The sequence below is a fragment of the Ictalurus punctatus genome, chromosome 5, assembly GCF_001660625.3.
Source record: "Ictalurus punctatus breed USDA103 chromosome 5, Coco_2.0, whole genome shotgun sequence".
Lineage (NCBI taxonomy): Eukaryota > Metazoa > Chordata > Actinopteri > Siluriformes > Ictaluridae > Ictalurus > Ictalurus punctatus.
Genome location: NC_030420.2, coordinates 17,249,882 through 17,263,469, shown reverse-complemented (window position 1 = coordinate 17,263,469; position 13,588 = coordinate 17,249,882). Strand labels below are relative to the sequence as shown.

Genomic DNA, 13,588 nt, shown 5'->3' with positions numbered 1-13,588 from the left:
TCAAACCCAAATGTCTTCAACATATAGCAAAACAAATATAATTTTCTTTGTTGTTCCAATACTTTTGGAGGCCATTGTTCTGACTGCCTGCTCTTTAAAAATAAATAAATAAATAAATAAATAATTTAACCCAAATATCCTACAGCATAAATTCTTCATTTAACCTTTGAGCACGATTAAGCATGATTAACTTTCTTATGCAACTCACTCTTTTTCCTCCTTCTGTCTCTGTTTCATCCTCTCAAATTTTCTCCTTGTTGCCCTCTGCAGGAACTGTGGTAATGTGTTTTGTGACAGCTGCTGTGATCAGAAAATTCCTGTGCCAAGTCAGCAGCTGTTTGAACCAAGTCGTGTGTGTAACGCATGTTACAACAGCTTGCAGTCCTCTGCTCCTACTCACGGCCAACTCCAACTAACCTCTTCCCAATACGTTGCCTCAACATGTACAGCAGCTGAGGGATAAATAGTAGAAGCTTCTGGACACTTATTCTTGGGCACAGCAGGAACAAACTGCAACCCCCCCCCCTTTTTTTTTTTCTTTTTCTTTTTCTTTTTCTTTCTTTTTTTTTATCTTCTGCAGCTAAACGGGAAATATGTCTGTACATGGAGTGAAATGTGCTTGGAGGCAAGGTATCTAAGGATTTTTCTTGGAATATTTTAAGCACTTTGGGTGACATTCATGTGACTGACTGCTGGTTTGAATAGCTGAGACACGCACAGATGTTTAGTGAACTGCTGGACATATTTATGAAGTCAGGGATTGACTCGGGTTATGCTGAAAAGTTTCTTTCTTTTTGCCTTCTCTTTCCCTTGGGTATAGAAAGTGAATCCTGCCTAGTTTCAGAGAAGGCTGTCTTGGGGTGGCCACGTCAATTGGAATCAAATTGAAAGCGATTTATTCGTGTCATCATCTCACAAAGACATGATTTTCACTGTTGAAAGTGTTTGGTGCTTTTTGAGTGAGACAAGTTTTGGTTCTATTCATAGCTTTGCTCTACCTGTTCATTTTTTATTGCTGCTCTTTATAAATGAAATGTTTTCAACTACCAGAGACTGAGTGGTACCTCAATAGATGCTTTTTGGTGAGGTCTTGACCAAATATTTTAGCACACCTGGAGTTTATTTGCTGTTCTGTTTTTGCCCCTTTTCTTAATTTGATCTTTAAGATTTTTTGAGATTACACAGCAATCCCAAGTCCTCTCCTGTTTAAAAGACGTTTGCCACCATGCAGACTGGAAGAATCTATCCAAACTGACCCTCTGTTTTAGGGCAGCTGCTCTTTTCCTTCAGTTACTCATTTGCCGCCAAGTAATACCAGCTGAAGGGACGTGTAATGTGCATGTGCATCTATTAAAGACATCTCTCTACCTGTGGCTATTTGTGATGAATTGGTGATGCCATTTTCTCCAGATTGCTGATATTGTCACAACCACAGTGAAAACAAATGCTTGCAGCATACCCTCTAATTCTTATTTGCCACTTAACATGTTCATTAATAGCTTTTTTTGTAACAATGCAAAACAAATGAAATAATATATAAGGATTAAATGTATAGCATTTAAGGAGATGTAAATTGTTTAGAATTCTTGAATAGTGGCTCACAAACTTAATCACCAGAAATTATAGTTGTGTTTTTGTGGTTTCCAGATTTTTTTTTTACTTTCTTTTTTTCTTTTATCAAATCACCAAAATACAATCCAGGAGGAAAAAAAGATCATTGTACAGGCGAAGTTTATTTAAAATGTGGCACTAGGGTCACTCCCTGATGTTCTGGCAGATTTTTCTTAACTATTTATTATTGACATTTTATTTGTTGAGTTTGATGTCAATTTTGACAATTCAGTTGCCACATGAAAATCAATGTTTTATGAGAAGAGATGAGTGGTGATACTGTATGACCTGCCTGTGCACTGAGGACAGTGAGTCAATATGCCCCCAACATACACACATTCAATATCATTTATACATTTTCACAACCTTTACACCTCTTATTTGGTAATTCACGCAATTAGGCTCTGCTCATTGTGTTTTCTTCATTATGCCTAATGTTTTTCTTCATTTTTCTAAATTAAATTAGTCTTAAAATAAATCCATTAGTCACAAAAGTTCAGAACAACTTAATTTTAACTGTTAAAAAGAAAGATCAATCTGTTATGTTAAACTAAGATTAAAAGGAGGGAAGTAGCGGTGTTAAATCTGAATGCTCATTAAGACATGGTTGTAACTTTCATAACACCAGTAGCTGGGCTCATTTGACATTTGAATGACTTGATATTAACATCAGTCCATGAATGTGAAATTTGTTTTTCAAAAAGAAAATTCCTAGGTTTATTTTCTTGCACAATGACAACTGTTTGAAATAGACACTCAAAGTTACCTGACAATAAATTTAAAAATGAAACACCAGCACCTTATTTTCAGCCTTTTTTTATTCAGCAGTTTGATTGTTGTATGACAATCAGAAGTCACACTGTGTAACTTTGTAATATTTAATGTCATTCATGTTTTTAAAAAAATGAAAAACATCAATATGTATAAATATATAACGGTTCATATTAAGTGGATTAATGGGACAGCATTTCCCAAACTGAGAACAAAAATGTGCATGCGTATGATGTGAACACAGTTATCTGCTATAAATATTTTAAAAAGGGCTTCAGTGTAGCTGTGCTGGGTAGCTCGCACAATAAGGAAGCAGTAATATGTCTTATACAAACCCTGAGGGCTACTGGACGTTATTTCACCATACAGCATACAGAACATCTTTACTCTAAGCAGCAAAAATTTCAAGAACAGCCCAGTAGACAGATCTTGTAATCAGCATTGTTAATAAAAGGAAATACTGTTATACTGTTTCAACAAAAATGCTATACAATTACTGCAACAGCACAAGGACACTTGTAGCAAGATGACTGGTCTCTTATCCCAAATATATGCATTAGGCATGCACTGATGATAGTTTTTTGTTTGTTTGTTTTTTAATCATGATCATTGCCTAAACTTTTAGTATGGTATACACTTCTTGAATATTATGACTTAAGAAATTAATATTGCCTGTACCTGTCTCATTGGGCAGCATTTAAACCAAAATGAAATATTTCCAGACATAAATACTCTGTCTGGAATGTTATATGTAGCTTGATTTAACCATGAGAATTAACTATAAAATGAACACCATCAAATTTTTGGAACATCTTATTTAAAACTATAGTTTGGCAAGGTATCAGCCAGTTCAGTATATAGTGTAAAAACCTGCCTGGTCATCCAATCTTAACCCATTCAAGCTGCACTGGGATGATTTGGACTAAAGTGGAAAACCAGGTCCACAAACTTCTAGGGAGTCCTTCAAGAGGCACAGCAGAGCCCCCTCCCCAGGAGTGCCTGAAAAAAAAGTTGTCTTTTTTTACTCAAGAAAGTGTTAGCAGCAATTAGAGCTGCTAAAGGATTGCTTTTGCTGGTATACAATATGTTTTTTGGTTGTCACAAATATTTGTGATATTGCCTTCCTAAAAATAAAACTGGCTTGTTGCAAACAAAACAAAAATTATTTACATCCTATGCATTACTGAAAATTAAGCAGGCCCAGTGGTGCCTGTAAAAGGAAGTTTCTTTTGGTCTGGCCTCCTGTTTAATTCACAGTCTCTTATACATAAGAGTATCAAAAGACTTTTCCAAAATCAGGTCTATCAGCTATCTTCTAACTAGCTAAATTTCAGTAAAGAAGTTAATGACAGCTAGCTAGCAAGACCTATAAATAAACAACAAAAAAAAAAATCCGCAAGAAATGCAAATAATCAAACATAATTCTATACTTCTAATTTATTCACACTAAAAACAGCCTGCATTAAACAAATAACCAGTGTGATATTGCGGTGAGATATTTGAGATTTTGATGTGCTAAAATATCGACTTCAACCAAGAGTGTTTTTTTTTTTTACTAAATAATTTGCCACGTTTTAATGAATTTTAGGGGAGGTAAGGCTTCTCATGTAGTCTTAAAGCCTGTGTAATAGATCTTGTTCTCCTTTGAGAGCAGCTGTGACATCTAGGAGAGGGAGCAGCATGGGGAACAATGGACAGTGAAGAGGAGATTCTGGCTGCCTAGATAGACTCTTCTGATGGTTCCCTTGATCAGAGGTTCTGGTGGAAAGGCGCAACAGTCATTTTGGCCAATCATTTGCTAAAGAGTCTACCATGGGAGCATGGGGACTGTCCTTAAAAAGCAGAACAGGCAAGGTATAGACTTATCTACAAAAAAGACACATTTTTGATCACCAGCCTTGGGATGGTGACATTTCTCTGCATGGATAGAACATCTGGCACCATATTCTGGCCACTTGTGAGATGCACTACCCCTAATGGATGCAAACTGGGAATGAGCCCATGATTTACAGACAACAGAAGAATTATTTGTAATGATCAACCCAGCAAGGGCAAAAAGAACCTGACTACCAGTGCATCACACTGATTCTGTAATGGTTCCACCTCAGGCACAACCTCAAGGCATTAAACTACACTTGAATTGACTTGCCATGAAGAGCCCTAGTGGGATGGATTGAGGATCATAGAATCAAACCGATCAGTCTTGAAAGAGGTATGCCAAAACACAGCATATGAATAATATTAACCCTACTGATGGTGTGTATCCATACAAACTGCCAAACAGAGGTTTACCAAAACTGGACAGCTGAAGACTGGAAAAAAAAACATCTGGTCACCAAGAATGCATGTACCCAACCTGCATTGTATAAACAGTCCAAGCTGGTGTAGGTGGTGTAATGGTTTGGGGAATGTTTTCGTGGCACACTTTGGGCCCGTTGATGCCAATCAATCATCACATGAATGATTATTCAAGTGTATTTGAGAATTGTTGCTGACCATGTGCATCTCTTCATGGCCACAATTTACCCATCTTCCAGTGGTTACTTACAGCATGATAATGTACCATATCATTAAAGCAAAAGTCATCTCAAAGTGGATTCATGAACATGACAATGAGTTCAGTGTTCTTCAGTGGCCTTCCCATTCACCGGATCTGAATCCAGTAGAACAGGTTTGGAATGTGTCATGACTGGAGATTTGCAGCATGAAAGTGCAACTGAAAAATCTGCAGAAATTGTGTGATACAATCATGTAAACATGGAACAGAATCTCAAAGGAATGTTTCCACCATCTTGTGGAATCCATGGCACAAAGTAGTGAGCCTGTGTTGAGAGCAAAGGGAGGCCTTAGCCAGTATTGTACAGTGCTCTCTGTGTGTGTGCGTGTGTGTGCGTGTGTGTGCATGTGTACAGTCCCCTCTGAAAGTATTAGAATGGCAAGTCCAATTAATTTGTTTGTGCTGTACACAAAATAGATTTGGGTTTGAGATCAAAAGATGGATATAAGACTAGGGTATAGGATTTCAGTGTTACACAACAAAACATAGAACCTTTTGCATCAGACCACCCAATTTTTAGGTGAACAGAAGTATAGGAACAGATAAGACTTGATATAAATTAAAATAAATAACATTTAATATTTGTTTGCATATCCCTTGCTTGCAATAACTGCATCAAGCCTGTGACTCACTGACATCACCAAATTGATGGTTTCTTCTTTTGTGATGCTTTTCCAGGCTTTCACCACACCCTCTTTCATTTGTCGTTTCTTTTGGGGGTTTCTCCCTTATGTCTCCCTTCAGGGTTAAGGTCTGGTGATTGACTTGGTGAGTCTAAAACTTTCCACTTTTGCCCCAGATAAAGTCTTTTGTTGGCCCAAGCCATGACATTACCTCCACCATGTTTCACATATGAGCCTGTACATTTTGGATCATATGCAGATCCTTCTTTCTCCATACTTTGGCCTTTCTATCACTTTGGTAGAGGTTAATCTTGGTTCCACTACATTTGTGTCCCATCTCTGTATTTCGTTGTGAATTCCAATCTGGCTTTCCGATTCTTACTGCTGATGAGTGGTTTCAAGCTTGTGGTCTGATCTCGAAGTTTTCTTCGAACTGTGGATTGAGATATCTTCATCCCTGCCCTGTGGAGGTTGTTGATGTCTCTAACTGTTGTTTTGGGGTTTTTCTTCACAGCTCTCACAATGTGTCTGTCATCAGCTGCTGTTGTTTTCCTTGGCCTACCCACTCTGTGTCTGCTTCTCAGTACACCCGTGGTTGCTTTCTTTTTCAGGACATTCCAAATTGTTGTATTGGCTATGCCCAATTTTTCTGCAATGCCTCTGATTGATTTTCCCTCTTTTCTTAGTTTCTAAATGGGTTGTGTTTCTCCCATAGACATCTCTCTGATCTTCATGCTTGCTTATCCTTTTTAACAGCAAATGCAGTCTTCACAGATGAAACGGAAAGCTAAAACCAAGAGTAGATGTTCAGAGCTATTTATTGTTTAAACAATCAATCTAACAGGACACACCTAGGTAAGACAAATGTCTTCAGTCTATAGGAAAAACAAATGAACTGGCCTTGCCATTCCAATAGTTTTGGAGGGGACTATATTAGCATGAAATGAACATATATTAATGTAGGAGTGTAGTATTCCATAAACTTGACCTTTTCATGTGAAGACAAATAGAATGGTATGGTGTTTCTGTCTGTTGATGATAAAAATTGAGACTGAGGTATGTGTGCTAAATATAAATAAATATAAATTTCTTTAAATGAAACTACTGGTGCAAATCAAACAAAATTTGTTTTGGTTTGGTTTGTACAGAGCCCAACCAGTTATCCACTGAAAAATGTATAGTGTACAGAATACTGTTCTCCTACATTACCTCTGAACATTTTCTTTGCTGGGTTTGTTTGTTTGTTTGTTTATTTGTTTGTTTATTTGCTTTGTTTTTGTTTTTCCATTTTAACCACATAAACTGGCACAACAGTACCAATAACTGTACCATGACTATCACAACATGCTTCCCACCATAAAGCCTCAAACACCTAATTTGTATGACCACCTGAAGACTAGCTAGGCTGACTATCTGATGAGATGCCTGACTGACTCTGCCAAAATGCTGATCACTCATAAGACATTGCATCATGACCTCAGATTGCCAAGCATAACCCACTGTATTGTTTGGAGAGTGGTAGCCCCCTTCTCTGAGGAGAGCTATTATCGCCTGAATCAGAGCTTGTAATCTAGCTAGAAGGGAGTGCTGAGCATGCCCATGCACTAACAAATGAGGCCAGTGAAAGAACTGCTTCTAATTGATTTTCTGAGCCTCATTAGCCCTCACCAGAGACTATTTAGTCTACCTCTGGTAGTTGGGACAGCACCAAACAAACCTGACATCATGCCATAGTTAAAAGAGACATCAGTCATTCCTGTCCTTGATCTGTCTGTGCTGGAATTCTTGTACAACTCTGCTAGAAGCAGTCATGAGTTTCATAGGTCGTCATCTCATCACTTTAGGCTAGACTTTCTGCCGCACTGCCTTTTGTTGTGAAATCACCAACAATGAAATAGAGGTCCCCACTGCTGGTACATGGGCAAGCTCATTATCAGCAGCCCTGAGATCACTACAACTGTCCAGCAGTCTCATGCTAGGAAATGAGATCTCATCCTAATGTAGTAGCTGAAGTTGGCCAAGCACTTCTATAACTCAGTCATCAGATGTTGGAATGAAAAATATGCATCCTGGGGGCACATGTATGAAACCTTTGATGACAGTTTCTTGGGCCCAAAACTTGAGGGTCATCACATCTTAACCTTGAAATGGCAGCCTATAGGATGGCCTACAGTGAACACAAATTGAGGCTGTTTACCTGAAGCCTCCTTGTGTAGTTCTGTGTTTAGTTCTATATCTTTGGTCAAGGCTACCACCAAGTCCTTTGGCTGCTTGACAGTCAAGCAGTGCTCAAGAAGAAGAAATAGAAGAAGTCACAGCCAGGCAGACCTTTTTTCAACACAGCTACAATATTATGTTTAGACAAATTATAAAGATCATTTACAGTGAAATAAATTTTTGAAGCACTGACCAACAAATGTAAAGTGTGTGGGTGTGTGTTTTAATAAACTGCAATCACATTTAAACCACATTAGTCACGTTAAACTTTGTGAAAAAGCCACCTGCTTAACTCTCCTGTATGAAAACAAAATGACAGTAGCCAATAGCATGGTTCATTGTGTATGAATTAGGACAAAACAAACCAGCTTAAGCTTTTGGCAGACAGTGATATTTCAAGCTCTGACTGTAGTCACAGTTCTTATGAGTAGAAAATGTATGTATGTTTATTTCTGGTGCAAGGGTGAGAAGATGATTATTTCTGCCTGTCATCACCCCACAAGGCCTATGCAAGTTGTCACAAAAAGGTCACGGTCATAATTATTGTTATAAAATTCTTGATGTATGTGGCACAAATAAGTATCCTTTATAGGTTTGTGAGGAGCAAGGTAAGAAACAACAACAAAACGATTATCAGCACATGCCTAATAAGTAGTTTTGTCAGTCAGCTCTTCTAAAACTGTGAACAAAAGACTGACAGACAAATATCAGAAAAGCTTGATGCTTGATGTCCACTAAAGCAGATATGTGAAAGTGAAAACTTAAGCTTTTCTGTAAGAAATCTGTCTTAAATTTATACAAACACTTTTTAATCTTTAAAAAATAGACCTGGCTATATCATTCAATATACCTCTTTCATACCTTTAAACTATAAAAGCTGGCCACATATGTACAGTAAGGATGTGCTGTGTTTTGGGTGTGTGTATAGGATTTTAATGTATATTAATATATCACTTACAATCTTTCACTAATCATTTGCCTTTCTCATAAATCCTATGTAAATATGTGAGCAACACGCATACATTTGGACAACAGCTAAATCCAAAAAATATAAATATGATGTGGTTCTGCTCACAGCAGGCAATGGCATGATGGAATAGTTGTATTAAAAGAGGTGCCTGTAAAATGGCATGTCCATCCATGGTGGGACTGGACGATGGCTCTTAAACTTCAGCTGTCCATGGGGTGCGTTCACACTGAAGACTGGTCCCACACCTACACCAGCACCGGGACAGAGAGGTCACAGAGTTCAGCAGGCTCTGTCTTATAGAGCCAAGCTCACAAATCACTAGTTACTCACAGAGGGAACAAGACTCAGTAAAGTCACAGTGAATTACAGTTAACTATATATTTACTTTTTCACAAACTTAGGGTGGTTTTGTTTACAACTGTATGTCATTAAGAGTTATAGGTTCTCTGTATATTCAGTCAGGCAAAACATGTACATCAGGGGCGCTTCTAGGATCTGATAACTCAGGGGCTAATGGATCTAGTTTATTATTAAATGCAAAGTAACACAAAGTAATTCTATGTAACTTTATCATATTCTCATATATAAAAATATATGTATATATTATGTGTGTGTGTGTGTGTGTGTGTGTATATATATATATATATATATATATATATATATATATATATATATATATATATATATAGTGGTGTAGTCCTAAAATAGTTCTAAAAAAATTACATCGAGTGATACTGCTCAATACCGATTCTTTTATTGTTTAAAGCTTTACTGTTTCAATGTAATAAAAGTGCAAATTTAATTAAATGACAATTGACACCAATTAAGGAAAAGCATAAGCCAGTAATTTTAATACAGATTTTTTATATTTATTTGTAACTTTGCCAACACAGTATCTCAGTTATTTAACTAATGATTACTTGTTAATCAGTTGGGAAAAAAAGATAATCCCATAAAGGAAATACGGTGAAAAAAGCCTTAATTTAAGTGTAGAGTAAAATGAATGACGGACATTACAAAACAGCTGTAAGGGGGATACAGAGAAAACATTTTGCTAAAATGGTCAGAAGATGATTCCAACTCCTGAGCCTTCCAAGAAGAGGAATATAATATGGAAGTGCTTTTTTGAATTGTTTCATTTCATCACCTGTCAGGTAATGATTGCTATAAAGCTAATACTAAAAGATGTGATAGATATATAAATAAATCGCAATACACTGCAATATTATAAATGGATGGTGATTAAAGCAACGCAAGAGCAGGGACAGAAGAGAGTAGAATCATTCTCTCACTGAGTACACTTCAAGCTCTTTTATTAATTTTACCTGACTGCTTCAGCAGGGCAATGTCTTCAGTCAATGACGGCAGTGGTCAGGGGTGGGGAAGGGTGGTATTCAAATTAAAAACGCATCAATACAACAAAAAGAGTTGTGAGTTTCACAAAAAAAAAAAAATAAGAAAACATGAAAAAACACGATACAATTAAAGGGGAAGCGAACACAAGAGTAGTTAAGGGACTACTGAGCAGCAAAACAAATGGGTATGAGGGTATACGCTATCATTGATCATTTGAATTCATTATACGCAAACAGCCCTGGGGAAAAAGTAAGAATACAGTGTATATGTGCGTTTGGCCCCAAAAGATACCACTGGGGTGTGTGTGTGTGTGTGTGTGTGTGTGGGCAGAGAAAGAGAGAGATTTTGGCAATCATTTCCTCTAAACTCCTGGGAAGTTCTCCTGGGCTCGAGCCCCAAATGATTAGCCCTAGTGACGCCCCTGATGTACGTCTCTTGTTTGTGTAGGGATGCTACCTAATACAAAGTATCAGCATGTATCCATGTATAGCTTTTAAACCCCTGATCTTGGCATCCCTAGAAGGACACGCAGTTAACGTGGCAGTGTCTCATGCGTACCTTGTTAACTGGTGTGAGTTGAGTGCGGACTGAGCTTGTGTGCAGGCGTGTGCGCTCACGCTCTCTCTCTCGCTCATCCAGTGGCCGACCTGGTGATCTCTCTCTGCGTGCATCGATCACTGCACGTCCTGGCGACTTCTCACGGTCCAGTGGCCGAGCTGGAGACTTGTCCCTGCGGAACTCAGTGCGACCCTCACGGTAACGGTGTGGTGTGCTAGGGTCCCGGTGCACAACACTATCTTGAGCTCCAGGGCTTGAGCCTAGCCGCTTTGAAATGTGCTCGTTATAAGTGGGTGGGCCACGCTTGTTTGGGCTGCTGCAGAGGTCAAAGCTGTCAATCAAGTATATAAATACACAGCTTAGATAACGCTGTTTATAACATTTATACTTATACAATAATATATTTGTGAATATACTGTTTACACAGCATTTATCTTTATGTTAGATGTGTACCTCCTGTTAGAACCTGTCCTCTGCAATTCTCCCGACTCTCGTACGACATGGCCCTTGCAGCAGATCACTCTCAGTTTGTTCTGGTATGATGAGGCCAGGTAAATGGCACCTGATGAGATGGCCGGGCCTAGGTAGCGCGGATTAGGGACATCCAAGTGAACAAGTGAAGAAGGCCTGAACACAGTTTACAAGTTCACAAAAAACACAAATATTAACAGTATTAACAGTACAATATTAACAGTAGAACGTCATTTTAGGTCATATATACTTTTCCTGATTGCAAATGATTTCATTTATATTTCAATTATATAAATTGTATTCATTACATTTTATTTAAACCCCCATACCCTTAACCATAACGAATCTCAATCACATTGATTTAACTTTAATGTTTGCATTTAGTTCTATTTATTTATGTAAAATAAATATTTCAGTAACAAAGTTAGTTAGCATACGTATTGACTGATCCATCCATCCATCCATTTCTGTACTGCTTATCCTACAGGGTCACGGGGAACCTGGAGCCTATCCCAGCGGGCATGGAGCACAAGGTAGGGGACACCCTGGACGGGGTTGTATTGACTGATGTTTGTTTGAATTTTAAATGTTAATGGTCTGTCACTTTATTCTAATTAGGACTAACAATAAGACCATAAATTAAATTACAGCTTATTACTAAATCTTGACAGTGAGGTCAGAGTTTATAAATGCTGAAACCCACAATTCAGCCTTACTGAAAATTTGCCAAATAAACACCACAAATATATTATTTTGGAAATGGACATTAAATCATATTGGCGGTTGTGGCCTGACTGCAATCCCTGACCTTCTTACAGTGGGGGAAATAACTATTAGACATGTAAACATTTTTTTACAAAATAATCTTTCCAGTGAAGCTATTTACATGAAATTTTCACCAGACATCAGTATTAACTCAAGAAATCCGGAAATATAAAGAATTCACAACAATAAAGTCCATAAATAAAGTTATGTGTAATAAAGTGGAATTACAGGAAAAAAGTATTGAACACGCTAAGGAAAAGCAGTTCTCCAAGACAAGGTAAGGCAAGGAATACTTTTTTTCGTGTGTCATTCCACTTTATTACACATAACTTTATTTATGGACTTTACTTTTGTGAATTCTGTATATTTCTGGATTTCTTGAGTTAATACTGATGTCTGGTGAAAATTTCACGTGAATAGCCTCATTAGAAATATATTTACTGAAAAAAATGTTTACGCGTCCAATACTTATTTTCCCCACTGTATCAGTAACCCAGAGCTTTGAACTAATAAGCCACCACTTCCCCCTTGCCTATTACTAATAGTCTCATTTGCTTTTCCATCCATCCATTTTCTATACCCTTATCCTACAAGGTCATGGGGAACCAGGAGCCTATCCCAGGGAGCATAGGGCACAAAGTGGGGTACACTGTGGATGGGGTGCCAATCCATCACGGAGCACTCATTGGCTTTTCATGCATTAAAATTTTATATATAAACTTTTATGAAATTAACTTGATGACCTGGAAAACCTATGCAAATTTAAACAAGTGAAATGAACGCTGGCTTTCATTTGTTTTTAAATGGATGAAGTTATAAGAAAAAGCATAAATTCTAGCCCCAGCCTTAACCATAACCTTCATAACTTTTCACACACCTTGTGTCAAGAGAATTGTTACAAATTTGAGCAATTTATAATAATTAATTTTTAAACATTTGAGTACATTTAAATTTGGACACATTTTAACTTGCTTTCAAGTAGGTTAGACTAACTACTCCCACATTTTAACATTATAGATTTATTTTTTATGATACAGGCCCCAATTCTACAGCAAGGCCAATTCTATTGTTTTTACTATACATTGAATACATTTGGGTTTGAGATCAAAAGATGAATATGTGATGATAGATCAGAATTTCAGCTTTCATTTCCATATATTTACATCTTTTACGTTAAACAACATGGCAGACCACCCAATTTTTAGGTGAGCAAAAGTATAGGAACAGAATCTTGACGTAAATTAATGTAAATAACACTTGATATCACTTGCTTGCAATTACTGCATCAAGCCTGTGGCCCACTGACATCACCAAACTGTTGCACTTATGTGTTGCTTTTCCAGGCTTGTACTGCAGCTTCATATTCACAGTCTCATACTCTTCTTTTGATCTCAAACCCAAATGTCTTCCATGTATAGTGAAAAAAATTAGAATTGGCCTTGCTGTTCCGATACATTCAGAGTGGACTGTAAGTCCTGTCATTTTGATTTACTACTACACGTCTATGTGGTGTTACTTTGAAACGCACCCAAGAGCAGCATGACCCTGAAGCTCAATAACGTCCAGTGAGTTGAAGTAAGTCACAAACAGGTATGGCTCTCTGAAGGCTGGGGAACAGAGAGGATTGAGGCAATAAAATACTAACATACTATTAAACGGAACATTTCGGAAAGTATTTTGTGCCATCTG

The 13,588-nt window shown here is 37.5% G+C and overlaps 2 protein-coding genes across 16 annotated transcripts in view; one reads left to right on the top strand and one right to left on the bottom strand.

The window, feature by feature from the left end:
* The window catches only part of mtmr3 (myotubularin related protein 3), a 124,454-nt gene that overhangs the window by 64,754 nt on the left and 46,112 nt on the right, over positions 1-13,588 (top strand). For 9 of the 15 annotated variants that reach the window (XM_053680265.1, XM_053680264.1, XM_047155504.2 and 6 more), the window contains one exon: positions 271-2,406. The exons of 1 other annotated variant lie outside the window; for it this stretch is intronic. In XM_053680265.1, the coding sequence (XP_053536240.1) occupies positions 271-463 (193 nt within the window). In that variant the 3' untranslated portion in view covers positions 464-2,406. Of the gene's footprint in view, positions 1-270; positions 2,407-11,621; positions 11,668-13,588 lie in introns of those variants that run through there. 5 more of the 15 variants (XR_008396447.1, XR_008396446.1, XR_008396445.1 and 2 more) reach the window with 1 other exon arrangement.
* The window catches only part of LOC108265536 (citron Rho-interacting kinase), a 139,162-nt gene continuing 134,263 nt past the window's right edge, over positions 8,690-13,588 (bottom strand). The window contains exons 36-39 of the mRNA XM_017467973.3: positions 13,428-13,506; positions 11,117-11,290; positions 10,664-10,994; positions 8,690-8,994 (exon numbers count right to left, since the gene is read on the bottom strand). Coding sequence (XP_017323462.1) covers positions 8,971-8,994; positions 10,664-10,994; positions 11,117-11,290; positions 13,428-13,506 — 608 coding nt within the window. The 3' untranslated portion in view covers positions 8,690-8,970. The remainder of the gene's footprint in view (positions 8,995-10,663; positions 10,995-11,116; positions 11,291-13,427; positions 13,507-13,588) is intronic.